Source organism: Arvicanthis niloticus, chromosome 16, assembly GCF_011762505.2.
Source record: "Arvicanthis niloticus isolate mArvNil1 chromosome 16, mArvNil1.pat.X, whole genome shotgun sequence".
NCBI lineage: Eukaryota > Metazoa > Chordata > Mammalia > Rodentia > Muridae > Arvicanthis > Arvicanthis niloticus.
In genome coordinates, this window is record NC_047673.1 from 58,723,087 (window position 1) to 58,746,371 (window position 23,285).

Below are 23,285 nucleotides of genomic sequence, written 5' to 3' on the forward strand. Positions count from 1 at the left end.
AGCAGCCTTAATCAGCGGAGGTGGGGGGATGTGCCGGGCGGGGTTGGCTTGCCATGACCTGGAGTGGTGGGGATAAGAATTAGTGATGAGAATGTGTCACTCCCCCACCTCCGCTGAGCTCAAGGGAAGAATATGAAGACTCTGCCTCCTGTCATTCGGTTGGTCACTGTCTGGAGTCCCCCTTCTAATCCCCGATCCAAAATCCTCACGTGACCGGACATGCAGGCGGCGCGGGGGGGGGGGGGGGAAGCTGGACAAAGTCCTGTGGCCTCGTGATTTTGGGCCAGTACCTGGCTGGGGCGGAGCCTTCAGGAAAGGAGACCCAGGGTTAGAAGGAACCGGAGTGGGGCGTGGTCTCAGTGGGTGGGGCTTCCACTTGCTTAAAGTCTCCCGCCTTCCTGGCCTGACCAAGTGGTCTGGCCAGCTCTTTCCTCCGCAGCCATGTCGTGGTCTCCGCTCCTACCATTCTCCCTTCTGCTTCTGCTGTTCCTACTCGAGGTTCCCAGAGCAGCCACTGCGTCCCTGCCGCAAGCGTCCTCCGAGGGTGCAGCCACCTGCAAGGTATGGACCGCGACGTAGGAAGGGGCCGAGGATCAGATGCCTGTCAGCATAGGGACTTCTCTGCACTTATTTCGTGAACTCATTTGGGGAACTCTAAAGTACCCAGGGAAAGCTGTCAAGCTCAGGGCCGCCATCCCTAATCCAGTCCCTGGACTCTGAGCACCCTGTCCACATCCTTTCGCTTCCCCAACTCAGGTCTGAAAAACACAGCTATCCCCTGCCCTCCTTGTCTGTGAGCATTTATCAACCACCTACGGTATATGTCTGAGTCAAGAGCTGAGGAATGGGGCACGCGCACGGGGTGTAGGGGGGTATTCTGCTTCAGACCTGTTGAGCCACTGTCTGGTCTCCACCCTCACGCAATTCTTGTCGCTTACTGGGTGCGTTCCAGCTGAAGAAGAGAGGAATTGCGTGCTTCTGACATGGAGCAAACACATGCCCCGCACGCCTAGATCCTTGCTCAGACTTGGGCCGCCCTCCCCGGGACCGGAAGTCTTTGCACGCCTCAGGCACTGTGTCTAGTCTGGTGTCAGACTAGGTGAAGTTTCCCTAGGTCCCTAGAGAGGAAGAATAATTAGAGTCTCGTGGGTAAAAGGCATCAGTTCAGCTGTAGTGCGCAAAATTACACACACACACATACAGAGAGAGAGAGAGAGAGAGAGAGAGAGAGAGAGAGAGAGAGAGAGAGAGAGAGAGAGAGAGAATGAATATATGCATTATATATGCATTTGGCTTCAGAATTTGCATCTCTGGACAAGGCTGAAAGAGTAGCAACTAGAAATATATATATATATCTTATTTTTCTTTTACTTTATTTTTCTTGTTTTGATTTGTTTTGGTTTTCTGTTTTGTTTGTGGGAGGGACAGAGTCTCAGTGTAGCGCTGACTGTCCTGGAACTCACAGGCTGGCCTCGAACTCTTCCTCTGCCTCCCGGGTGCTAGAAATATGCATGTCTTAGCACTTCCTGAATATAGTTAAAGATTGTGCATTCACTGAGCACCTCCTGTTTGAGAGACTGTCGGGTTCCGTTTTTCAGATAAACTGTGATTGCAGAACAAGAGTCTAGAAAACCTCAGAGTTCCCGGGGTGTGGCTCATCGGGAGACCGCTCACCCAACATGTGCAAAGAAACCTCTAGTCTACAGTGCCACAAGGCTGACCGAACTATTAGCGTCTTGGCATAAGGCTGCCGGGCTAGGAAGCTTGGGGATGACCGGGGCCACACCTCACCAGACCCCTCTCCTCCTTTCAGACCCACGACCTGTGCCTCTTTGGGCCACGCCCGTTGCCCCCTGAACCACCTGTCAGAGTGAGCCTGTATTATGAGTCCCTGTGTGGAGCCTGTCGCTACTTCCTCGTCCGAAATTTGTTCCCAACTTGGCTGATGACTATGGAAATAATTAACATCACCCTGGTGCCCTACGGAAACGCACAGGTGCTGGGGGCAGGAGCGGGAAATTGAAGCAAGAGGATGCTGAGGGACAGGAACGCCTGGTCACCTGAGCTCACCAAGCTCCATCGGTATCTTGCAGGAGAGAAATCTCAGCGGTACGTGGGAGTTCACATGCCAACACGGGGAGCTGGAGTGTAGACTGAACAAAGTGGAGGTAAGCTGAGTGCAGACCTGCCACGAAGGGAGGCGGGGTTGGCCACTTTCTCCAGACAACACTTGCCTGCCTCTCCAGGCCTGTCTGCTGGATACCCTGGAAAAGGAGGCGGCGCTTCTAACCATCGTCTGTATGGAGGCGATGGAGGATATGGAGAAGAAACTCGGACCGGTGAGTCGCTGGGTACGAAGTTGTGTAGCCAGGGTTCCAATATCTAGACAGGGGCTCCATCCCTCAGCCACGCCCCCAGACCCTCACTGGGGGGTTCTAGGCAAGGGCTCACGCCCCTAGCGCTGGGAATGACTTTCTCCATATAGTTTTTATAAGGGAAAACCTTTACATCTGTGAGCAGAGCCTGGGATATTCACTATCTGTAGACACAAGACACAGGTGACAGGAGATAAGCCAGGCCGAGCCTGCTTCCCAGGGCATTGTGGGAAATAACATCCAAAAGTTGATTCACAACTTTCCAATCGCTACCGTAGCTTCTCAAACATCAGCCTCTCAGCCTCCTAGAGCCTGTGGGACACTCCCAGCCCTGCTCCTTTGGTGGGACTGGAGAGTGAAGGAAGGTGAGTGAGTAGCTAGGAGACACCAAGGAAGTAGTAGGGTGTTGCCAGCAGAGGGATCGGCATGCAAGAAGGCCCTGGGATAATGAGATACCAGGGGCCACAGGCTGCAAATCCGGTGTTACTGGGAGGCGAGAGCACCCAAAGGCTCAGCTTCAAGGAACCTCCACCCAGGCGGACAGTGAGAGGGAAGAGGCTTGTCTGGAGCCACTCGGGGATTGATGGCGAAATAATGAGGGAACTGAGTAGTGTGTCCTCCTCCTCACAGTGCCTGCAGGTGTATGCTCCGGAGGTGTCACCAGAAAGCATCATGGAGTGTGCCACCGGAAAACGGGGCACACAGCTTATGCACAAGAACGCCCAGCTCACAGATGCCCTACAGCCACCTCATGAGTATGTTCCCTGGGTGCTGGTCAATGAGGTAAGAACTTTCTAGCCAGCCAGGGCAGCACAGTCTGAGTTCAAAGCCCCAGAGTCATGTAAAAAGGTGGGCATGGTTAGTGTTGCTGCATCAGTGACTCCAGGCTCAGCGGTTAAGAGCACTGGTTAAGAGCACTGGCCGGTCTTGCAGATGACCTGAGTTCAAGTGCCAGCAAGCACGTGGCGTACTTGCTCCAGCTCCAGGGATCTACTGCCCTCTTGTGGCCGCCCTGGGTACTACATAAACATGGTGTACAGACATACTTGCAGTCAAAACATCCCTACACATGAAATAAGATAAACAAATCTAAAAATAATATTTTAATTACAAAAAAGACACCAAAACAGAAATAACAAAAGACAAGAAAGATACCCCATTTTGAGCTCTGGCCTCACATAAGAGTCTTTGTACTCCGAGGACCCGTATCAGAGTGACAGCTCAGCTCCCCGGCCTAGGTCAGTACAAGTGAGATTGTTCTGGAACAATCCGTGATCCTCCTACCTCAGCTCCCAGGCTCAAGCCCCTGACCCAGCTGTGCTTAACCATGTCTCCTGTGATATGCAGAAACCTTTGAAGGACCCCAGCCAACTTCTGAGTTTAGTCTGTCAGCTGTACCAGGTAAGCTGGGCATGAATCATGGGGTTCATCTGGGGAGGGGGTTGAATCTTCCCAGAGGCTCCCCATTTCTGGCCTTTCGTCCCCCTCCAGGGAATGGAGAAGCCAGACATCTGCTCCTCCATGGCCGACCCCCCCAGGAAGGTCTGCTATAAGTGAAGGCCATGGTCCCAAGCAAACCTGCCCAGCTTGTTCAGACTGAGAACCTGTAAGAAGTGCCACCGAGCCAGGAAAGAGCTGCACAGGTCCCACGAAACCCAGGCTCAAAACTTCTCAGAGTCAAGAATCTTGCCTTATTTTTAAATGGTGCTACATTTAAATTCATTGAATAAATCATCTATATTGCTGTAGTTCCTTTTTCCTGAAGTTGGAGTTTGTGTTTTTGTCGTTGATGTAGAGTTGTGACCCAGGGTTCTGCACCTGCTCGTCACTCAATGCCCCAGACCCCGGAGTTCATGCTTCTCTGAAGAGCCAAGCAATGGGGGTCTCTATGAGTTACTTTTTCATTGTATGACAAAAAACAAAACAAAAACACAAAAGCTACTTAAGGAAGGAAGGTGCACACTGGCTCTGTGCTGGCTCACTTTATGAGAGTATAACCCATCTCGTGTGTGTGTGTGTGTGTGTGTGTGTGTGTCTGTGTGTGTCTGTGTATGTCAGTGTGTGTGTGTATCTGTGTGTGTGTGTATCTGTGTGTGTGTCTTTGTGTCTGTGTATGTCAGTGTGTGTAAGTCCGGGCAGGAGCTTGAAGTCACATTGTATGCACAGTCAGGAAGCAGGCAGGTGAATGCTGATGCCCCACCCACTTTCTCCTATTTGGGGGACAGAGTGTGTGGAGTCAGGATTTTCCATGTAACCCTGGCTGTCCTGGAACTTGCTCTGTAGAGCAGGCTAGATTCTAACTTCCTCTGCCTCCTGAGTGCTGGGACTAAAGGTGTGGGCCATCACTGCTCAGCCATTTGCAACTTTTTAATTCATCCAGAACTCCAGCACATAGGACGGTGCCACCCACATTCGGGGTCGGGATCTTGTCACCTCGGCGAACAGTCTAGAAGAGCAGCCCTCACCCTGTGCATCCAGACCCCTTGGGGGTGGGGGGGGTCAAATAACCCTTTCACAGGGTCACATATCAGATATTTACAATTATGACAGTAGAAAAATTACCTAACAATAAAACTTATGGTTGAAGTCAATATTAAAGGGTCTCAGCATCAGGATGGTTGAGAACCTCTGTCCTAGACCAACCATCTCATTTGCCCCGAGGCTTGTCTTCAAGGTGACGCTAGATCTTGTCTGATTGACAGTAGTGACCATCACACCTTAAGATGCCAAAGACCAGTTACTGATGAGTCAGTCTCCTGTTCAGGAAATGCAGAACCAAACCTATCTCTAGTTTAATGAAGCCAGGATGGAACGGGGAGGAAGGATGCGATGTGTGCTTTAAGAGTCTGTATAAGTGCCTGGCGGTGTTGGCGCACGCCTTTAATCCCAGCACTTGGGAGGCAGAGGCAGGAGGATTTCTGAGTTCGAGGCCAGCCTGGTCTACAGAGTGAGTTCCAGGACAGCCAGGGCTACACAGAGAAACCCTGTCTTCGGAAAACCAAAAAAAAAAAAAAAAAAAAAAAAAAAAAAAAAAAAAAAAAAAAAAAAAAAAAAAAAAAAAGAGTCAGTATAAGTAAGATAGGCACTTTAGAATTGGGTTTTGAAGAATGAGTAGGAGTTCCTTAGGCAGAACAGAAATTCATGGATAAATCCGTAGCCCGTGATGGGGCAGAGATTTGATGGGGGTCGGGAGGATGTGTTCACTGCAGGAAAAAATAAGACTTTCCTGGAAAGGGCAGGTGAGATAGTCGAGAACTCGGGCATCCGAGAACAGTCTGGTGGCTTGTGTAGGGTTAAAGAATAAAGGAAGTAAGGATGTTTGTTTCTGCAGCGACACAAAGTTGCTGTGAAGACATCAATACACGAAATTTGCATAATGAACTCCTCCTATTCAGTCTGCGAAACGCAGACAGGTGGCACAGCGATGGAGGTGACAGTAGTTCAAGGCCAGCCTGGGCTACATGAGAACAGGTCTCAAACAGCTGAGGTTAGACCAGTGTCCTTGAATTTGCCTGAGCAGCTTCACTGGGACAGGAGAGGTCACACCAAGGTCAAGTCCGAGCAGCTTCGCAAATGCTCCTTGCCCCGCCCATTCCCAGAAGGCTTTGTGGGCGAGGCGGCTCAGCGCAAGGCAACGACCCACGATTGGCCAGCTCGGCTCAGGGGGCGGGACACCGCGGGGGCTGTCCCCGAGACTCATGTGCGCTTGCCCATTGGTCCGCTGGGAGCAGGAACAGGGCAGGTAAAGCAAAACAGGACTTCCGTGTTCGGCGTGAGCTGCGTGCCGCAACGCTCGAGGACGATTGGTCATTTCCTTCGAGAGGCGGAGCCTTGGGGTTTTGGATTGGTCCGATCTGAATAGGGCGGTTCTTTGGCACGGCATGTGATTGGTGCGGGGCCGGCGCTCCGGCTGCCGCTGCTCCCTAGTGTCTGTCCCAGCGATGGCTTCTGGAGGCTGGCGCTGGGCTCGCAAGGCGCTGGCTGCGGGGCGCCCGATGTTCCAGGGCCGCGCACTGCTCGTCACCAACACACTGGGCTGCGGCGTTCTCATGGCCGCGGGCGATGGCGCGCGACAGGCCTGGGAAGTGCGCGCGCGGCCTGGACAGAGGTTCAGCGCGCGGCGCTCAGGTGAGCGGGACCGCTCTGCGAAGTAGCCGGACCCCCAGACAGACCTATCGGTCACCCTTGGACTGGGCGGCCACCTTCCTGGGGCTTGTCAATCACTCTGGGACCGGGCATCTGCTCTGATGGGACCTGTTGGTCACCCTGGGACCGGGCACCCACTCTCATGGGTCCTGTCACCTCGCCAGGAGGTTCTGTCCTGACTCTCCCTGTCCGCAGCCAGCATGTTCGCGGTGGGCTGCAGCATGGGCCCATTCCTACACTTCTGGTACCTGTGGTTGGACCGCCTCCTCCCCGCGTCGGGCCTACGAAGCCTCCCGAGTGTGATGAAGAAGGTGCTAGTGGATCAGACAGTGGCATCTCCCATCCTGGGCGTCTGGTACTTCCTGGGTAAGGAGCACTTTGGCTTCAGGGGTCGTGATGGGCAAGACCTGGTTTGTACTTAGGGGAGCGCTGACGGGGCCTCTCTCTCTCTCTCTCTCTCTCTCTCTCTCTCTCTCTCTCTCTCTCTCTCTCTCTTTCCTGAGACCGGGTTTCTCTGTGTAGACCGTGCTGCCCTGGAACTGGCTCTAAAGACCAGGATGGTCTCAAACTCACAAGAGATTCATCTGCCTCTGCCTCCCAAGTACTGGGATTATGGGCATGTGCCACCACGCCCGGTGTGGCCTTTCATTGTTTTTGGTTTTTTGTTGTTGTTGTTCTAGGAGACATCATATACTCAGGCTGACTTAAGTTTGCTACCAACTGTAGCAGGAAGGGTTTTCCAGGTACAGTTGTGGAGAAATCAAGGCAGGAACTGCACACAGCTAGTCACATCTCAGCCAGAGAGAGAACTGCATGTTCTCTTGCTTTGCTCAGATTATTTCTCCACTCGTGACCAGTCCAGGACCCTGGGTCTTCCCACGTCAATTAACTTAATTACATAAGCCTATACAAGCATGCCACAGATAGTGCATATACACAGCCCCTGGAGATTCTCCGATGATTCTAGTCGAGTTGAAAAATAAAGGCAACTTTTAGCACAGGGATGGTCTCACTGTGTAGCCCTGGCTGGCTTAAACTTGTGACAGTCCTGCCTCGCTCCCTCCCCAGAACTGAGGTTACAACAATATTGCATTTTTATATTCTCTCTTAGAGAGTGTTCCTTCAATAGGAGCAGACCCTCAGGGAGCCAAAGGGGTTAGGAGACCAGATGGGAGAGTTAAGAGTGGCAACGACAATGCCTGAGAAACTGTTGGGTAGCCTAGATACAAGTCTGCAGTTAGTCCAGGCATGAACGTAGTACATGCAGGAGAGTGACCTGAGGGAAAGGGTTGGGGTGGGACTGAGGCAGGATTGAGGAGTGAACTGGATCCTGTGGTTCTGGGAAGAGCATGGGCCCATGACTTCCCTGACACCAACCTCTCTTTTCTCCTGGACCCGCCCTGGTACCCTGCCTGAGACCTGCTTCTGCCTTGCAGCCACCTCAGCCGTTACATTCACTTCTTGGTCTTCTTCCCAGGCCTTGGCAGCCTGGAGGGCCAGACACTAGAGGAGAGCTTCCAGGAACTGCGGGCCAAATTCTGGGACTTCTACAAGGTGGGCATGCCCCTGTGGGTCCTCTCAACATGGCTCCACCCCCACTCTACCCTCCAGACCCACTCCCAAGGCCTTGGCCCCACCCACTTTCCAAGCCCTGCCCTCACGGTGGCCCCGCCTTTCCGTAGGCCGACTGGTGTGTGTGGCCAGCTGCCCAGCTGGTGAACTTCCTCTTCATCCCTTCTCATTTCCGAGTCACCTATATCAATGGGCTGACACTGGGCTGGGACACATACCTGTCCTATCTGAAGTACTGGGTGAGCTCAACCCCATGGAGCGGGGGAGGGTGTGGGTTCCACCCTGTGCCTGCGTGACCATCCGTCTGCTGCATACAGGCCCCGGAACCACTCCAGACTCCGGGCTGCGCAGACTGAACCTGAAGCCCAGCAGAAGAGTTGGCCGATGGACATGCTCCCACAAGAGGTTCTGAAGCAGGTCAAAAGCTCCAGGCCTTGTCCAAATGCCAGGCCAACCGTGCTTGGACCAGCAGCCCCTTCTGAGTCCACCAGAGACTGTCCCTGTGTGGCTTTCCACTGGGACCATGAAGTCCTTGGTCAGCTTGGACAAAGGCAAGGGCGAGCTCCACGGCCTTGAAGTGGGGTCTGGTTTGGCCTCAGAAAACTGGACGCAAGGCTGGGTAGCAGTGCAGAAATTTCATTAAATTCTCTTAAATGTCAAGGACTGCCTTGTGGGGTGGGTGCAGGGGCTGGGCCAGCAGAGACTCAACAAGGTCCATTTGCTTTATTGACTGTGTGTAGTGTTCATAACTTCTAGGGAGGTGTGGGACACATTTGACACCCATGACGTCAGAACAGGTTTGGGGGGTATCCCAAAGTGGCGAATATATCCCCCCCATACCCCATCTATCCCAAAGTATAGGGCAGGAGGCCAGTCTGTCAACCAGGTGGTGCACATGGCAATCCCTCAGCTGCACAGCTGGCAGGCCCTGCCATCTCCCATCAGCCTGCTGCAGAGTGACATCTGGTCCCCTCTTCACAACTGACAACTGTGGATGGGATGGTTTACAAAAACAAAAATGGCAGGAAGGGACTTAAAGGAGGAAGCAGCAGTGACCACAATATAGCAGGCAGAGCTGGGTGGAGGTATGTACAGGGCGGGGAGGGGTGCGCTCAGGGCGCATCCCCAATAAATAAATAAATAGCTACAATAATAAATAGGGTGACAGGGGATGGGGGACGAGCCCCTGGCAGCGGGAAGGGAGGTCACTCAGCAGGCACAGTCCTGATGAGGTGGAGCCTGCTGGTCAGTGAGCTGGGGGCCCTGCTTGGCGCCTGTGACCGCAGGGTCCGCAGTATCCAGGGACTCTGACATCTTCTCACAAATCACATCCACCAGACGCTCAAAGGTCTGCTTGACATTAATGTTGTCCTTGGCGCTGGCCTCAAAGAACTCAAAGCCTGCGTTGGGGGAATGGAGGAATGACAACGGAGCTGCAGTCTCCAAACACAGGCCCTCTCTGAGGGTCGCTCCCACTGCTTTAAAGGCACTGGAGGGTCCCCAGGGAAGGCCACGCTAGCCTGGGTGAGCTGCCCATTACCACCGTCCCTCTGGATAATACTGAGCACCCTGGTGAGACACCCCTTCCACCTGCCTCCCAGCCAGGCTTCATAGTCCCTTTCCAGAGACAACCTGTTTCCTGGCAGCTCAGCATGTAGTAACAGCCACAGTTCCTCCAGGGGGCGGTCACGCGCCGCTGTCACTACTCTGCCTATCCCAGCCACTGTTCTTTCCCACACAGGTATGCAGTGCCTGCTCCAGGAAGCCAGGCTCCGCCTCTTCCACCTATGTTTCTCTTTCCAGTTCAAAAACCTCACAAGCCCAGCACCTTGATGGTAGCCCATGACTGACAGCTGACACAGCAAACACCTCCATGCCCATCAAGACCCGTGGCCAAAGCCTCCTGGGTAAGGCCTAGTTTTCTCAAGTATGAACCACCTGGACTCAACCCTGATCCGTGAGACACTGGGTGTAGTTGTCAGGTGTCCGGGTAAGGGCCATGGTTCTTGGTACTCACCTAGGTGGTCAGCTAGCTGCCGGCCGCGTTCTGAGGATACCACTCGCTCGTCTTCCATGTCACACTTGTTCCCCACCAGCAGCACCTGGGCATTGTCCCATGAGTATGTTTTGATCTGAGTGGACCTGTGGAGGCAGCCAGAGGCTGAAAGGATGCTGGAGGACCCAGCCCTATCCCCGAGTCTAGCCCTTGCAAGAGAGACCACCCGCCCCTTGGTGACTGAGATAGGCCTTCCTCATGAGCCCAGGTTATCCTGGACCTCTCCCTCCATCCTTTTGCCTCCCAGATGCTGGGACGACGGCCAGTGTTCTATATGACTGAACATTGAGACCTGAGGAGTTCATGTGTGGTGCTGAGGCTAGAATCCAGGTTCTCACACATGCTAGGCAAGTGCTTGATCTCAGACAAGGGGGCTCAAGTGGTTTTCCTGCCTGGCCTTCCTAAGTAGCTGGGACCACAGACCTGACCTGACCACCGGCTGGGTGGACAGAACACGTCAATGCTAGGAATCAGTGGGAGGCCCCGTGTCTAGCTTACAGTGTCCTTCCACAGCCCCGAGCACTGGAGACAGCCACCCGGTTTGTCCCAGCAGAGTCCTAGTCTCTGTTGTCTTTCGGACATGCCGGGGATGAACTCCAGCTTTGTCTTAGCCAGGCAGTCGTCTACCAACTAAGCCACCGCTCCGCTGCCTCCAGTCCCACCCTGAGAGCCTTCTGCGTTCTGAGTGGGTGGGCTGCTCACCAGTCCTGCACGGCGTTAAAGGACTCCTCGTTGGTGATGTCATACATTAGGATGAAGCCCATAGCGCCTCGGTAGTAGGCTGTGGTGATGGTACGGTAGCGCTCCTGCCCTGCTGTGTCCTGGGGGAAAGAAAGAGGTCAGAAGGGACCTCACAGCAGCCCCTCCGAGAGAAAATGTACTCCAAGGTTGTCCAGGCAACCACTTTGAGGCCCAGGGACGGTGGGTCAGGAAAAGCAGGCAGCGACCCAGATGGGTCACTGAAAGACCACGTAAACACTTGACAGACACACACTGGGTGCTGCCCAAGTGTCCTGTGCCACTATATGCCAGGAATGAAGTGGGGACGCACAGGACTTAAGAAAACAAGAAACACATTCTGGTGCAGATGCAGACCTTAAATCCCAGCACCAATTGAGGGTTAGCCTCAGCTACCTGGCTTCCTTTTCTTATGGACCACAGTGAGAGAGCTGAGAACACCTGCATGCCTGAGCCCCTGGGTGGAGGGCGACATCTCCCCTCCAGCCCTACACACCCAGATCTGCAGCTTGATCCTCTTGTCGTTGCGGTAGATGGTTTTGACCTTGAAGTCTATGCCAACAGTGCTGACGAAGGCCGGAGTGAAGGAGTCGTCTGCGTAGCGGAAGAGGAATGAGGTTTTGCCCACGCTGCTGTTCCCGATGATCAGGATCTTGAACATATAGTCGAAGTTCTGGTCTGAGGACTCCTTCTGCCCATAGCGAGAGTCTGTGGCCGACGCCATCTGTGGGAGGCGGGGCACACAGAGGGCCTGAAGGGAGCCGCAGGACCACACACAGGGTGGGCACTGCACAAGTGTAGGCGAGGACCCCTCCCAATGTCACATGCCCGCTTCCCCCAAACATAGCTCAAGCTGTGACCTTGACAGGCCCAAGGTTTTAAGGAGGCTGTGAACCTCAGATTCCCCTGCACCCTGGAGGGAGACTGAGGCTTCTTCTGCCTTCCCATTAATCTCTAATTACCCTAAAGAGACCCACACGGGAGTATGAGTACAGGAGGATTCCCAGTTCTCCCTCATCCTTATTCCTCTCCTGATAGAATTGGGGCCCTCAGATAGCCGCATCACGTGATGGAGACAGTATGGAACGCAAGCTCACATGCATAAAACCAAGCGTGTGCGCGCACGTGTGCGCCCTCTTCCTCCCTCCCCCCCATCCCAAACCCCTGCCCTGCATGCAAGAGTGGTGCTAACTGGAGAAACAAGCAGTCATGTATGGTATGTGCAAGCTCATGTGTGAACACTGCTCCCTGCACCCATGCACGACTACACCTGGCCATCTGCGAGAACACAACACACACGCGCATGGCTCCACACGCGTGTGAGCGCAAACTTGAACTGGGACCCACGCGCACGCGCAACATGCACGCACAAGGTTTCACAAGTGTGCACGCTGCGCGTCCTGAGGTCACGCGAGCATCTCCAAGCCTAGCGGGCGCGCACATGCGTGTTCACCACACAAGCACGAGCACGCACAAGCCTCCCGCAGCCTGGCCTTCCCCCTCCCCCTTTGTCGCAGAGCCCGGACTCCAGGTGCCAGGTTAAGGGTGAGGGGTGGGGGGTGTGGGACAGATGCTAGACCCATAACCACTACACCCGAGTCGCGCTCCCCCCTTGGCCCCCTGGCTGTCGGTGAAACGCGGGCTTCGCGGTGTGTGGCCCTGGGTTGCGCTCACCTTGCCCTCTCTAAGCTGAGACAACGCTGGCGACGGCGACCGTGGTGACTGCGCTGGCGACGGGGCCACAGAAAAGGATGCGGGGGCTGCAGGCGGCGGTGGAGGCTCAGGCCCCTGCAGTCCTCGCTGACGTCCTGCAAAGCCAGGGGCGGGGCTTTCTATGCAAACGAAGCTGTGACGTTAGAGGAGGGGCCGCATCGACAGCCGCGGGGCCCCACTGGCCCGCACAGGCCGGGGAGGGGCGGGGCCTGGTAAGCTACAGGAGGACGGGGCCCTAGGGAGGCATGAAGTTCTCATTGGCTGATGCTCTCGAGCGACGGACTGGATATCGAATCAGTACTCTCCTACGTCTTCAGCGTTCCAATGGTGATTGTCAGGTGTTTGAAGGGCGGAGAGGCTGAGGCCAGGACCCAGCTCTGGTTAACTTGTGGTTTGAAGTCCTTGGCCCTTGCTTTTGAGATGTGCAGCAGTCAGGAGTTTAGGTTTTGTTTTAAGAAATGGTCTCATATAGGCTGGCCTCGAACTTGCCAAGTAGCAGAGGCTGATCCTGAACTCTTGATCCTCCTGCCTGTACCTCACAAGTGTTGGGATGACAGGCATGCATCTTGCTTACAACAATTTTAGGGCTCAAAAGACCCATTAGAAAAGACAATGGCCAGGCGGTGGTGGCGCACGCCTTTAATCCCAGCACTTGGGAGGCAGAGGCAGGCGATTTCTAAGTTTGAGGCCAGCCTGGTCTACAAAGTGAGTTCCAGGACAGCCAGGGATACACAGAGAAACCCTGTTTCGAAAAACCAAAAAAAAAAAAAAAAAAGACAAAAGTTTTTAATCACAGCACTCAGGAGGCAGATGGAGGCAGATCTCTGTGAGTTCATGGCCAGCCTGGTCTACAGAGTGAGTTCCAGGACAGCAGGGCTACGAGGAGAAACTTTGTCTCAAAAAACAAAACAAACAAGCAAATAAATAAATAATAAAAATTAAAAAAAAAGAAAGAAAGAACTGTTTTCTAATGGAGGATATTTCTCAGTTTGCCGGGGAACCTGCATTGCAACAACGAAGGCCTGGGTTGATCCAGGGCCCTTGTTCTCTGCACTGGGGGGTGGAGGGTGGGGGGCGGGGAACAGAAGCCCAAGGTCATCCTCAGTTACATAGTGTCTTGAAGCCAGCTTGATCCAGATAAAACCCTGTCGCAAAGAAATAAAGGAGAAAATCCGGTTTTGTGCAAAGAGAAAAGAGTGTGACGGGTCTCCAGAGAACCCCATGCTTCCTTGCGTACTTAGGGCTCAGAAGTATCCTGACCCGTAAGTCGTCCAAAATTGGAATACAAGACCAAGAAAGCAAACAAGGTTCGAGAGCAGCTACCCCATGCCCTTTACGATATGGACACTAGGACCCAGGCGACCCTGTGTCTCAGGAAGCTGAGTGCAGAAATGCAGACTTCCAGGCCTTGATACCGTACTCATTCCTGCAAACCCGCCTGCCAAGGTGGGAATCTGGGGTCTGTCCTGTTCTCCCTCGCCGTCCCATCTCTTTCATCCCCACAGGAAGCAGAACTGGAAACCTGGCCTGGCCCCATTTATAGACCGCCCCGCCAGCTGCGGAGGCGCCAGGGGACCAGAATAACTTGTCGCCTGGATGCTCGTCCACCCCCGCGAGGAGCCTAGAGCTCCGCCCAATCCTGGGCCTCCAAGGAAGTTTATTTTCTGCTTTCCCTGCATTCGTGCAGAGACACAAAGTGACCATCAGTTTGTTACTTAGCGAGCTCTGGGCCCACGCGGAGGCTACAGTGGGGACCCCCGTCCAGGTTTGAGGACAGAGAATGCAGGGGGAGCTTGGTGCACCCCAGCCTGATTTGGATTTATTCCCAAGGGATAAGGCCAGGGGGAGGAAACCAGCCACCTCCACCATCAAGCAAGGGCTCCATGAGAACTGTGCTTGTGGTTCAGTAGGTGGCAAGATTCCATCGGAGCACTTGGAAGCCTGAGGCAGGAGGATTGGGAGTTCATCATCGTCCTGGATCACAAAATGATCCATATAAACATACTATAAACGTGGGTAAAACTGCCGGCATGGTGATGGAAACCTTTAATCACATACCACTTAGGGATCTCTGAGTTCGAGGCTGCACAGTGAGTACAGGGCGGCTGGCTCGAAAAATGAAATGTGTGTTAAAGGCCTGGGAAAACGAGAGCACAGGCGGAAGAGACAGAGGGAAACAGTGCTCCCTTATTTGTGTTGGAAAGAGGGGCGTGTCAGAGGGCAGCCTAGGGGGTCCGAGGGACGGAGCTCACATCATCAGACTTGGCGGCAAGCGCCTTGGCCTGCAGAGCCATCTCACTGGCCCAACAGTTTATTTTCTTTATAAGTTTGACTTTATAAATTCTCCCACAGTGAACACATATTACTTTGTTTAACAAGAAATCTCTAAGGGTCACCTCTTAAAACATCTGGAAGGAAGAAGGAAATGTCCCAGTGTGTGACCCAAGATGGCCTTTTGTGTCTCCAGGGGATGAATAGCCGGAGTCATAATATTTACAGAGGAAGTCGCCTGCCACTCTGGCTCCTTGGAGGCCTTGGTTAGGTGCAGGGTTACTGGCCCAGAGGGAAAGGGAGAGAACCCACCCTATGACACACGCCTGTTACCCCAGCCAAGCACTTTGCGGCAAACAAGTTTGACATAGGACTTGAGAATGTGAGACCTTGTCTCAAAAAGTCTAAAGAATGGTACACAAAACAAACAGGGAATCAGTCATACCGCCAGGGGGCACCAGAATCCAGTGCCCACTCCCCACAAGAGCTTTGAGGGACAAGTTATGACTCAGTTTCCCCACAAGTGAGTGAGCAGGTTTATTTCTATTTTTGCAGTGATAGAAATGGAACTCAGGACTTCCCACAAGCTAAAGCTCTGTTACCAGAGCCACGCCCACACCCCTCATTGGCTCCACCCCTTAGCCACACTCTCGATCTTTTTATTTCAGGCCGGGCTGCCCAGTGTGGACCAGCTGTCTCCACCTCCTGAGTCTGGGGAACGCCTGTGGAGAACAGCAGTGTTTCAGCGGCACACTGGTTTGAGAAGCCCGATCTTGTTGGAGAAGGGGATCCTCACTGATTCATCACCATTTTCATGACGTGTATGAGCAGCTCAGGGCAAGCCTGAGGCCTGCAGGGGTCACTGGCCTCCCGGTATCTAAGAAGAGTCTTGTGCAGCCATTGGCGAGACACCAGACCTCTGTGGGAGGTAGTCCCTGCCTGCATTTTACAAAAGGGATCTCCCCTGAGGGACTCAGTAAAGGCTTGCGGCTGGACTGGGGAAGGCAGGACATCAAGGGCCTATGTTGGGACTGGGGGTCACTATGCTCACAGAGTCCATGGGAATCTGGGGTTCCATCTTCAGCACCAAGAAGAAATCAACTAAACCAGAACACAGAGTCCTGCTGTAGCCTGCGTACAGACTGAAGCCGAGTCCATCTTCTGAGACACATGAGGTGGCACTGCCCAGGCCCTGGTGTCATTCCAGCCAAGCCTGTGGTCAGAGTTAACCCCAGCCACAGGCTTTCAGGACCTCAAGCTTGGCTATGGGTAAATCTTGGCTGTATCTTTGACTGGTAAAAAGAGAAGGCATCAGAGCCCATAGGTGCCTGACCATGACCTCATGGTCCAGGCTAGCCCAGCTTGTTAGACAAAGCAGATGCTGGGCTCTGGGTTGGCCTTGGAGGACAGGAATTAAGTGCTGGGTGGCTCTGAGGACTCTCTGTTCAGTGCTGTGTACTGCCCTTCCTCTTCTTCCTCCTCTTCCCCCTCTTCTTCTTCCTCTGCCTCCTCCGTCTCCTCCAGGGTCAGCTTAAACTTGAACCTGTCCGAGCCAGTGCTGTGTGGAGGGCTGTAGGGAATCCTGCTCTGATACCACTCTCTGTTGTCTTCCAAGGTATCCAGCAGCTCCTGGGCATCGGGGTGCACTAGGTCAGCCCATGTTTCCCACAGTGGGTGAGCAATGTAGTCAATGAATCCCACCTTAGGGTGAACACAGAAGGGGCAAGTAAGTCCCAGTGAGACCTAGACTCAGCCCCATCTCACAGTCAGCTGCATGCTGTTCTCAGCCTGGACTGCTCATTTGCCAACTCCTATTCATCCTTTCAAAATCCTTTTGAAAAAAACCATCCTGGCACAACATGCGGGAGACTGGGGCAGGCTGATCTTGAGCCAGTGAGTTCTAGGCCAGCCAGGGTGACAAAATGAGATGTCTTTAAAACAACAAATCAAAAATCTGCCCTAGCTGGATAGTGGTGCATACCTTTAATCCCAGCACTCGGGAGGCAGAGGCAGGAGGATTTCTGAGTTCGAGGCCAGCCTGGTCTACAGAGTGAGTTCCAGGACAGCCAGGGCTATACAGAGAAACCCTGTCTCAAAAAACCAAAAAAAAAAAAAAAAAAAAAAAAAAAAAAAAGTACTGACTGCTCTTCCAGAGGTCCTGAGTTCAATTCCCAGCAACCACATGGTGGCTCACAACCATCTGCAATGGCATCTGATGCCCTCTTCTGGTGTGTCTGAAGACAAGTGACAATATACTCACATACATTAATTAATTAATTAATTAATTAATTAATTAATTAAAAAGAAAAAAAAGAATGACTCCACCCTGTAGTGGGGCCCTCTACACACCTGGGATTTCTCCACTGAGGCTGTGTGCTTGTCGCACATGGGGCTGATGTCCAGGCCTGACTCACGCTCCCGGTCGCCCTGCTGGAAGAACTCGGCCATGATGCACTCGGTCCACTGGCGGTAGAGGGGTAGCGGCTTGGCAGGGTTGCTAAGGTCGGCGCAGTGCACCAGGCTCTGGAGGACCTGTGGGGTATGGGGGACTCAAAGGGCCAGCCACACCCTCTCACCACATCCCAAAGCTCAGCGCAGTGTGGTGGTGTGCACCCGAGGCAGGAGAATACTGACTACTCAAGCAGTCTGAGCTACAGAGTGGAAACTCTTTCAGGAAGCTAAAGGGGGAAACTAAGGCTCTGGGCAAACCTGGATGCGGTCGGAGTAGTTGTCCAAGAGCAGAACACCAAGGCTAGTCACCTTCTTTGTCTCTACCATGGTCTTGAGGTCGGCCAGAAGGCTCATGTGTTTAGACATGTCTGTGGCCAGTACCTGGGAGGACATGAAGTTAAGGATGCTGCACCTCTGAGACCTTCTATGCCTCAGTAGCCCCACCTGTGAGAGCGAGGATGGAAATGCTGGGCAGCACAGTTGTCAACTGAAGCTGCCTGCCTGTGAGGAGGCAGGGGGATGAATTCCAAAAAACGTAAATAGCGAAGGAATCCCCAAAAGGCACAGGTGAAGTCAGTACACAACAGGCACCTAATAAGTGTTGGATTTATAGATGAAATATGCGACCCTGAACCCCGACAACCCACTGACTAGGAGAAAATGAAGCAGGTCACTGGAAACCCTGTGCCTGTTGCCATGCAGCCTGTGTGGGAAGCCTAACCCGCCTAGGGCATCACTGCCCCACGCCGTGACGTCACCATGTCTATGACCATCCTGCGCAGACTCAGTCTCTGTTTGGTGCTGAGGTTCCGGAAGATGTCGCAATTTTCCCCCTGCAGGAGCTTGAAGCCTACCGCGAGGTGATGGTTCTCCAGCACGGATGAGTCATTGTACATCAGGGCCAGCTCCGAGTCTGTGGGGACAACCAGGGTCTCGAGACCCAACTCCACCCAAACACTATTGAGGAGGGAACACCACTGGCCAACTCCAACGTATCCTGTGAAGCCCAAACTCTAATGCCCCTTCCAGCAGAAAGCCATCCAAGCCGCCGACACCCGTCTCTGAGTCTGCGTGGTAGGATGGTTCAGGACACACTAGGGAGTTTCGGCTGTGATCTCCTCACTTACTGGTGTTGATGAGAAACTGGTTGGAGACACCCGGGTGGTCTACGTCGTGTATAGCGCACGCAAAGATAGCTGCCAAGACTTCTAGGTCTGTGAACACGGCCTGGGTAGAGCCTGGGCATCAGTGCCGAGGGTGACCGCTCTGCCCTGCCCACCCCATGTCCTTGGCTGGGTGTGGTACCTCCAGGGCTGGGGCGCTCAGCAACACGTGCGCAGACTGCACCACGTCGGCAGCGTGCGTGCTGTTGTGGTACGCCACGTCGGAGTGGTAGTGCCCCTCTAGAGTCAGCAGGTACTTCAGCAGCGCGTCCGCTGGGATCTGGAACGTCTTGAGCAGGTCCCGTTCCTGGTGCATCACAGACCTGACTCAGAACCTTGGCTTTGGGGCTCCAGCTCAGTTCACCCCACTCCTGCTCTGCCTCCAGTGCCCCTTCCTCCAGGATGTCCTGGTGCTGTTGCAATCCTGAGTTCTTTCTGTCTTTGTCCCCTTTTCTACTCAACCCACCAGTACAGTTCAGGGCCCCGCTACTCCAACCTGGGCCTTTTCAAGACTGGAATAGAAGGACAGTCCAAAGCAAAGGCGAGGGAGACACCTGGAGGACGCTGAACATCACAGCTGTGAGGGGCCGGTTCCCACTCAGCTCAGCCACTTTGAACACATCAAATCCCCATTTGTTGGCGTCTTCAAGCTCCTAAGGGTGACAGCGGCACTGCATCTGTCCCTTGAGCCCCATGTACAGGTTGGGAAACTGAGGCCTGTGGCTCTGCGGAGACCCACCTTAGCCAGCTGCTCCTCCTGGTCTGTCTGGACCCCAAAGCGTGGGATGGCAGCTGTGGGAAGGCTGGTGTGGGGCGATCGTCGCAGCCCAGTGATCTGGGCCATGGGCCACTGGTCGTCTTCCGTGGGCGGCTTAGGCAACTCCACCTCAGCTTGCTGGTCTGCAGAGAGCAGGTGGCTCAGACTCCAACCCACTGAGGAGTTCTGACTCAGGATCCCAGGCCCAGCTATCCTGTTTATCACTGGTGTCCCCTCCCGTCATGAGCATCTGTAGGCTTTGCTGTGTCTAGAATCACATGTGTTCCCTTTGTCTTCATTGGCAAACTCCTACTTGTGCAAAAATCCTACCTGTTATGTCCTCTCCCCCGAAAGGGTCACTGTCATCCCTCTCTTCCAGCCCTGGCCAACTGTGCTGGCTGAGATCTTGCTAGTCCTCCACAGAGGGCTGCAATGGCATCTGAGGGAGAAACCCCCTACGACCTCCAAAGGTGACCTCCCGAAGGTTGTCAGGCGGCTCACCCAGGAACGTCTGCGAGATGAACTCCGACACCTGGTTCCCTGAGCGGCTGGTTTCCGACAGGTGGGTCAATTCCCGGTTGAGCATGCGCTTGAACTGTGGGACCCGGGAGGAGGATGAGTAGGGAGGACGGTGAGTAGGGAGGACGGCAAACAGGGGCGCAGTGTCCTCACCTTGTTGGAGGCCATCTCGCCCACCGAGCGACGAGTCTGCAATGTCTCCAGCTGCTCCAGGCACCAGTCCAGCTCCTCCAGCGTCTCCTGTGCCAGCTGCAGCCCAGAGTCCTCTGGGAGCCAGGTGGGTCAGGGCAGGGACCCCCGTTGGGAGTCTGTGCCGCCCTCATCTCCGAACCTCAACCCCCGGAACCCAGGGCCACAGCTCCACAGCCTCCTGCGAGTGACTGTCACGGCAGACAGAAGCCCAGGACCCTCTCTGGTCTGTAGTATGTGTGTGAGTGTGTGTGTGTGGGGGGTCTGAGTGCAAATGTGGGTTTGGGGGTGGAGCCTGTTTACGATGAGCCACAATCCAAGGGCAGGATGGGAGGACTTTCACAGCTGCCCTCGGGGTGTGGGTGGGGTGATACCTGCTGGGGCCTCCTGTTGGCTGCTGTGCGGAGGGGTCTCAAGAAGCACCTGCCTGTGGACAGGGACGTCAGAGGGGCCCACCTCACCCCAGGCCGTCAGACCCCGCCCTTCCTGAAGCTCTCCCTACCTGGCGACACTGCCCAGGCCATGTGCAAGGGCAGCCACGTTGCCACGGACCGTCCTGAGACTGGCCAGGACCTGTGGCGAGAGCGAGAGCGGTGCTCACAGCTCCCTCTTTGCGTTCGGGTCGAAGGGCGGCGGGGGACACTCACCTGGGCGAAGGGTGTGACAATCATGTCTTCTCCAAGTCTGCAGGATAAGACCATCACTGAGGGCATCTGCCGGCTTCAGCGAGCCGCCACTCAAGACTCCTACCCAGGCCCTTCCAGCCTCTCCCACCAATCCCCTACGTTATCCATATCTAAAATGGGGAAACTGAGTCCTACAGACAGAATGGGTCTTAGCAGAGTCAGGAAAGAATTGTTTTTCCCTTTTCATCACAACTACTAGGGAGCTCAAATAAAAGTATTTGTTGAGTTGCTACTAATGGACCTTAATGTTTCCGAATTAATATGGCACTCTGTCCCCAACCTGGCCTAAGGCCAAGCAAGCACAGACCACTGGTGTTTGCTACATGGTGAACATTCACAAAGTAACGCTCTGGGAAACTCCTACTTCAACTCCAAAACCTCACTAATCGGAGGAAGGGGCCTCACAGGTCGCTGGCCGCCGAGGAGGTCCGGGACACAGCCTTGTGTAAAGACTCATGGTCGCTGTCCGAGCGGTACAGGAAGGACTCGCGCCGCTGGCCGTGATGGACAGGGGACTGGAGGGCGCGGCTGACACTCGGCCCGGACTGAGCGTCCAGGAGACCCCTGCCGCTCGGGAGCCCATTTTCCAGGTCACAGCTGAAGGCGGGAACAGAAAAACAACCTCAGGGAGGATCCTTCTGTCTGTAAGTCGGTCCCATCCTCCCTGGACCCGCACCCTCCCACCTCCATCACGCCTGTCCCGCAGGAGCCAATGCCTTGAGCCAGTCAGCCGCGCCCCAACTCCAAAGCCCCGCCCCACTACGGCACCGCCCCTCTCCATCGCCCACGCCCTCTTCTGCAAGGCTCCCAGGTTCCGCTGCCTCTGACCCAGCAAGAGCGGGTCTACACTTCTCTCCTTGGGGTTAGAGCTCGGAAAGGGTCGGGACTGTAGAGCCGGCGTTCGCTTCCCACGTAACGGCAACTGTGACTCAGTACTCGGGATCTGACGCCCTCTTCCGGCGACCGTGGCACCAGGCACGTGGCACCCACACATTCACCAAAACACCCACAGGATGATAAATACATTTCTAGAAAGAGGCGTGTGGGGCAGGAACTGGGTGCAGGAGACGGTGGCGACTTTGGGAAGCGCTGCCCGCTGACCGGAGATGCGGTCACGTGATCATCTGGATCATCTGCTGTACCCTAGAGGTCACTCCATCCTGGTCCTCACCAGTAGTGCCGGATAAGCTCGGCTCGATTCGGCTGTTTCCGGCAGGGATTGGCCGAGTTCGAACAGGTTCGCGCATCCTCAACCCAGTCCCGCCTCACTCGGGTGAGCTCAGCTGCGCTCGTCCTCTCTGCCAGATTCCCTCGGGTTTTGGACACTTAATGATGTCACGTGGAACGGGGCTTCCTTTGCCTTTACTGTCCCCAGGCCCAGAGGCTCCCTGGTGTTCCCGTGAGCGCCCCAAACTCTCCATCCCAAGGACTTCAGGTGGTGGTCCCTTTCCCCGTCCCACCTGGGGACGACTGGAAACATTTGAGGCAGGGGCAACTTCACGGTGCTAGGTTCCAACCCCGCCCTCGGGAGCGCAGGGTTAAGGGCTGGCTGGCGATTTGTTGAGGCCTAAAAGGCTGCTTTTCTTTCTGCTCTAAACTTAGCCGGGGTTGGCGGGTCAGACGGCCGTTCCATGACGTGAACAGCACTCTGCGAGATCCCTGTCCTGGCTGTGGGAACCGCGTGTGGGCCAAACGGGTAAACTGAGGCACCGAGCCGCAGAGGAACCTCAGACACGCTTTCTTTTTTAACCTGCTGAGGACCTGCCCTCCTCCCTCAGGCTCACTTTTGGGTACCAGGTGGCACATTCCCTTCAGACCCGAGAGAGGGGCCGCTCTTGGCTGATGGCTGTGGTCCTGATCCCACAGGACCCTAGGATCCCAAGCTCCCAAGGATCACCCCGCTCCTAGCTGTCACTAAATGGCTGTGTGACCTGGGTGAGGGAACTCCCGTCTCGGGGTGCTACACTCAGCCCGCAAGCAGTTCCCGCAAAATGACCGCACGAGGCTGGTCCCAGTGCGCCCACAAGTCTCTGCCTCGACTCTGCATGAACGTACAGGCTATGAGGTCACAGCTCCTCCGCACAGGTTAGGATTTGAACCTGGAATGGAACCTGGAAACTCCACCCCGGCTTCCGAAGCCCCCGCCTGACCCCGTGGCCCCGCGTGCCGACGAGGGGTGGGACGTCGGAGGGAAGTTCCCCCACCCGCTCCCCCGCGCCCGCCGTAGGCCAGCTAGGTCAGAACCAGATTGCAGGGCCGCACAGCTGCACAGGGACGGGGAGAACAATGGGCAGGTCCCCTCAGCGTGCGTCGAAGCGGTGAGTGGAGGGTACAGGCGGGCAGAGACAGGGCAGAAAGGAGGGAGAGGCGGGCGGACAGACGGACGCCTGACCCTAGCGTGGCTGTGGATGCTCCCGCGTGTCACCCCGAATCCCTGTGTCTGACCCTGCTCCCCTCACCACAGCGGATGGGCCACCGTGAAGCGGCGCTGCAAGCGGATGCTCTGATTCACCAACAGCTTCCTGAAAAGCACGGGGGAGCCGCGCAGGGGCTCCCGGGGGCAGCCAGGGGCCGTGGAGCCCTGCATGGCCGGGTTGAGTCGGGACTCGGGAAGTCGGACCGTTTTAGATGCTCCGGGGCGGAGCGAGA

The 23,285-nt window shown here is 54.9% G+C and overlaps 4 protein-coding genes across 5 annotated transcripts in view; 2 read left to right on the forward strand and 2 right to left on the reverse strand.

Moving 5' to 3' along the window:
* The first annotated feature begins 360 nt into the window (after nt 1–360).
* On the forward strand, nt 361–4,123 carry Ifi30 (IFI30 lysosomal thiol reductase). The gene is made up of 7 exons (XM_034519844.2): nt 361–561; nt 1,814–1,996; nt 2,094–2,168; nt 2,247–2,339; nt 3,006–3,158; nt 3,723–3,776; nt 3,867–4,123. Exons 1-7 carry the CDS (start codon nt 442–444, stop codon nt 3,930–3,932), a joined length of 744 nt encoding a protein of 247 aa, XP_034375735.1. The 5' UTR covers nt 361–441; the 3' UTR covers nt 3,933–4,123.
* A 2,128-nt stretch (nt 4,124–6,251) lies between these two features.
* Nucleotides 6,252–8,819, forward strand: Mpv17l2 (MPV17 mitochondrial inner membrane protein like 2). The gene is made up of 5 exons (XM_034520511.2): nt 6,252–6,503; nt 6,717–6,887; nt 7,999–8,075; nt 8,204–8,332; nt 8,411–8,819. Exons 1-5 carry the CDS (start codon nt 6,317–6,319, stop codon nt 8,447–8,449), a joined length of 603 nt encoding a protein of 200 aa, XP_034376402.1. The 5' UTR covers nt 6,252–6,316; the 3' UTR covers nt 8,450–8,819.
* On the reverse strand, nt 8,716–12,799 carry Rab3a (RAB3A, member RAS oncogene family). Its single transcript, XM_034520510.2, has 5 exons — nt 12,562–12,799; nt 11,384–11,611; nt 10,852–10,970; nt 10,111–10,235; nt 8,716–9,493 (listed from the first exon to the last, which is right to left on the reverse strand). The coding sequence occupies exons 2-5, from the start codon at nt 11,609–11,611 to the stop codon at nt 9,303–9,305; spliced, it is 663 nt and encodes a 220-aa protein (XP_034376401.1). The 5' UTR covers nt 12,562–12,799; the 3' UTR covers nt 8,716–9,302.
* Nucleotides 12,800–15,172: 2,373 nt separating this feature from the next.
* Nucleotides 15,173–23,285, reverse strand: part of Pde4c (phosphodiesterase 4C) — a 29,661-nt gene continuing 21,548 nt past the window's right edge. Inside the window, exons 4-17 of one of the 2 annotated variants that reach the window (XM_076914285.1) lie at nt 21,042–21,233; nt 20,598–20,634; nt 20,453–20,523; nt 20,325–20,377; nt 19,915–20,027; nt 19,744–19,837; nt 19,225–19,385; nt 19,040–19,138; nt 18,628–18,792; nt 18,450–18,549; nt 18,081–18,235; nt 17,581–17,703; nt 17,221–17,403; nt 15,173–16,500 (exon numbers count right to left, since the gene is read on the reverse strand). In XM_076914285.1, the coding sequence (XP_076770400.1) occupies nt 16,285–16,500; nt 17,221–17,403; nt 17,581–17,703; nt 18,081–18,235; nt 18,450–18,549; nt 18,628–18,792; nt 19,040–19,138; nt 19,225–19,385; nt 19,744–19,837; nt 19,915–20,027; nt 20,325–20,377; nt 20,453–20,523; nt 20,598–20,634; nt 21,042–21,233 (1,762 nt within the window). In that variant the 3' untranslated portion in view covers nt 15,173–16,284. Of the gene's footprint in view, nt 16,573–17,220; nt 17,404–17,580; nt 17,704–18,080; nt 18,236–18,449; nt 18,550–18,627; nt 18,793–19,039; nt 19,139–19,224; nt 19,386–19,743; nt 19,838–19,914; nt 20,028–20,324; nt 20,378–20,452; nt 20,524–20,597; nt 20,635–21,041; nt 21,234–23,285 lie in introns of both variants that reach the window. The other variant, XM_076914284.1, reaches the window with a different exon arrangement.

What these genes read in the sequence shown, in the direction of transcription:
- Rab3a (XM_034520510.2), bottom strand. Translation starts at nt 11,611, where the DNA reads ATGGCGTCGGCCACAGACTCTCGCTATGGGCAGAAGGAGTCCTCAGAC. An exon ending in GGATCAAGCTGCAGATCTGG is followed by an intron (nt 10,971 to 11,383) that starts GTGTGTAGGGCT and finishes TCTTTCCCCCAG; the next exon opens with GACACAGCAGGGCAGGAGCG. An exon ending in TTTAACGCCGTGCAGGACTG is followed by an intron (nt 10,236 to 10,851) that starts GTGAGCAGCCCA and finishes CTGCCTCCACAG; the next exon opens with GTCCACTCAGATCAAAACAT.
- Mpv17l2 (XM_034520511.2), top strand. Translation starts at nt 6,317, where the DNA reads ATGGCTTCTGGAGGCTGGCGCTGGGCTCGCAAGGCGCTGGCTGCGGGG. An exon ending in GGGCGTCTGGTACTTCCTGG is followed by an intron (nt 6,888 to 7,998) that starts GTAAGGAGCACT and finishes TCTTCTTCCCAG; the next exon opens with GCCTTGGCAGCCTGGAGGGC. An exon ending in AATTCTGGGACTTCTACAAG is followed by an intron (nt 8,076 to 8,203) that starts GTGGGCATGCCC and finishes GCCTTTCCGTAG; the next exon opens with GCCGACTGGTGTGTGTGGCC.
- Ifi30 (XM_034519844.2), top strand. Translation starts at nt 442, where the DNA reads ATGTCGTGGTCTCCGCTCCTACCATTCTCCCTTCTGCTTCTGCTGTTC. An exon ending in GTAGACTGAACAAAGTGGAG is followed by an intron (nt 2,169 to 2,246) that starts GTAAGCTGAGTG and finishes CTGCCTCTCCAG; the next exon opens with GCCTGTCTGCTGGATACCCT. An exon ending in TAGTCTGTCAGCTGTACCAG is followed by an intron (nt 3,777 to 3,866) that starts GTAAGCTGGGCA and finishes GTCCCCCTCCAG; the next exon opens with GGAATGGAGAAGCCAGACAT.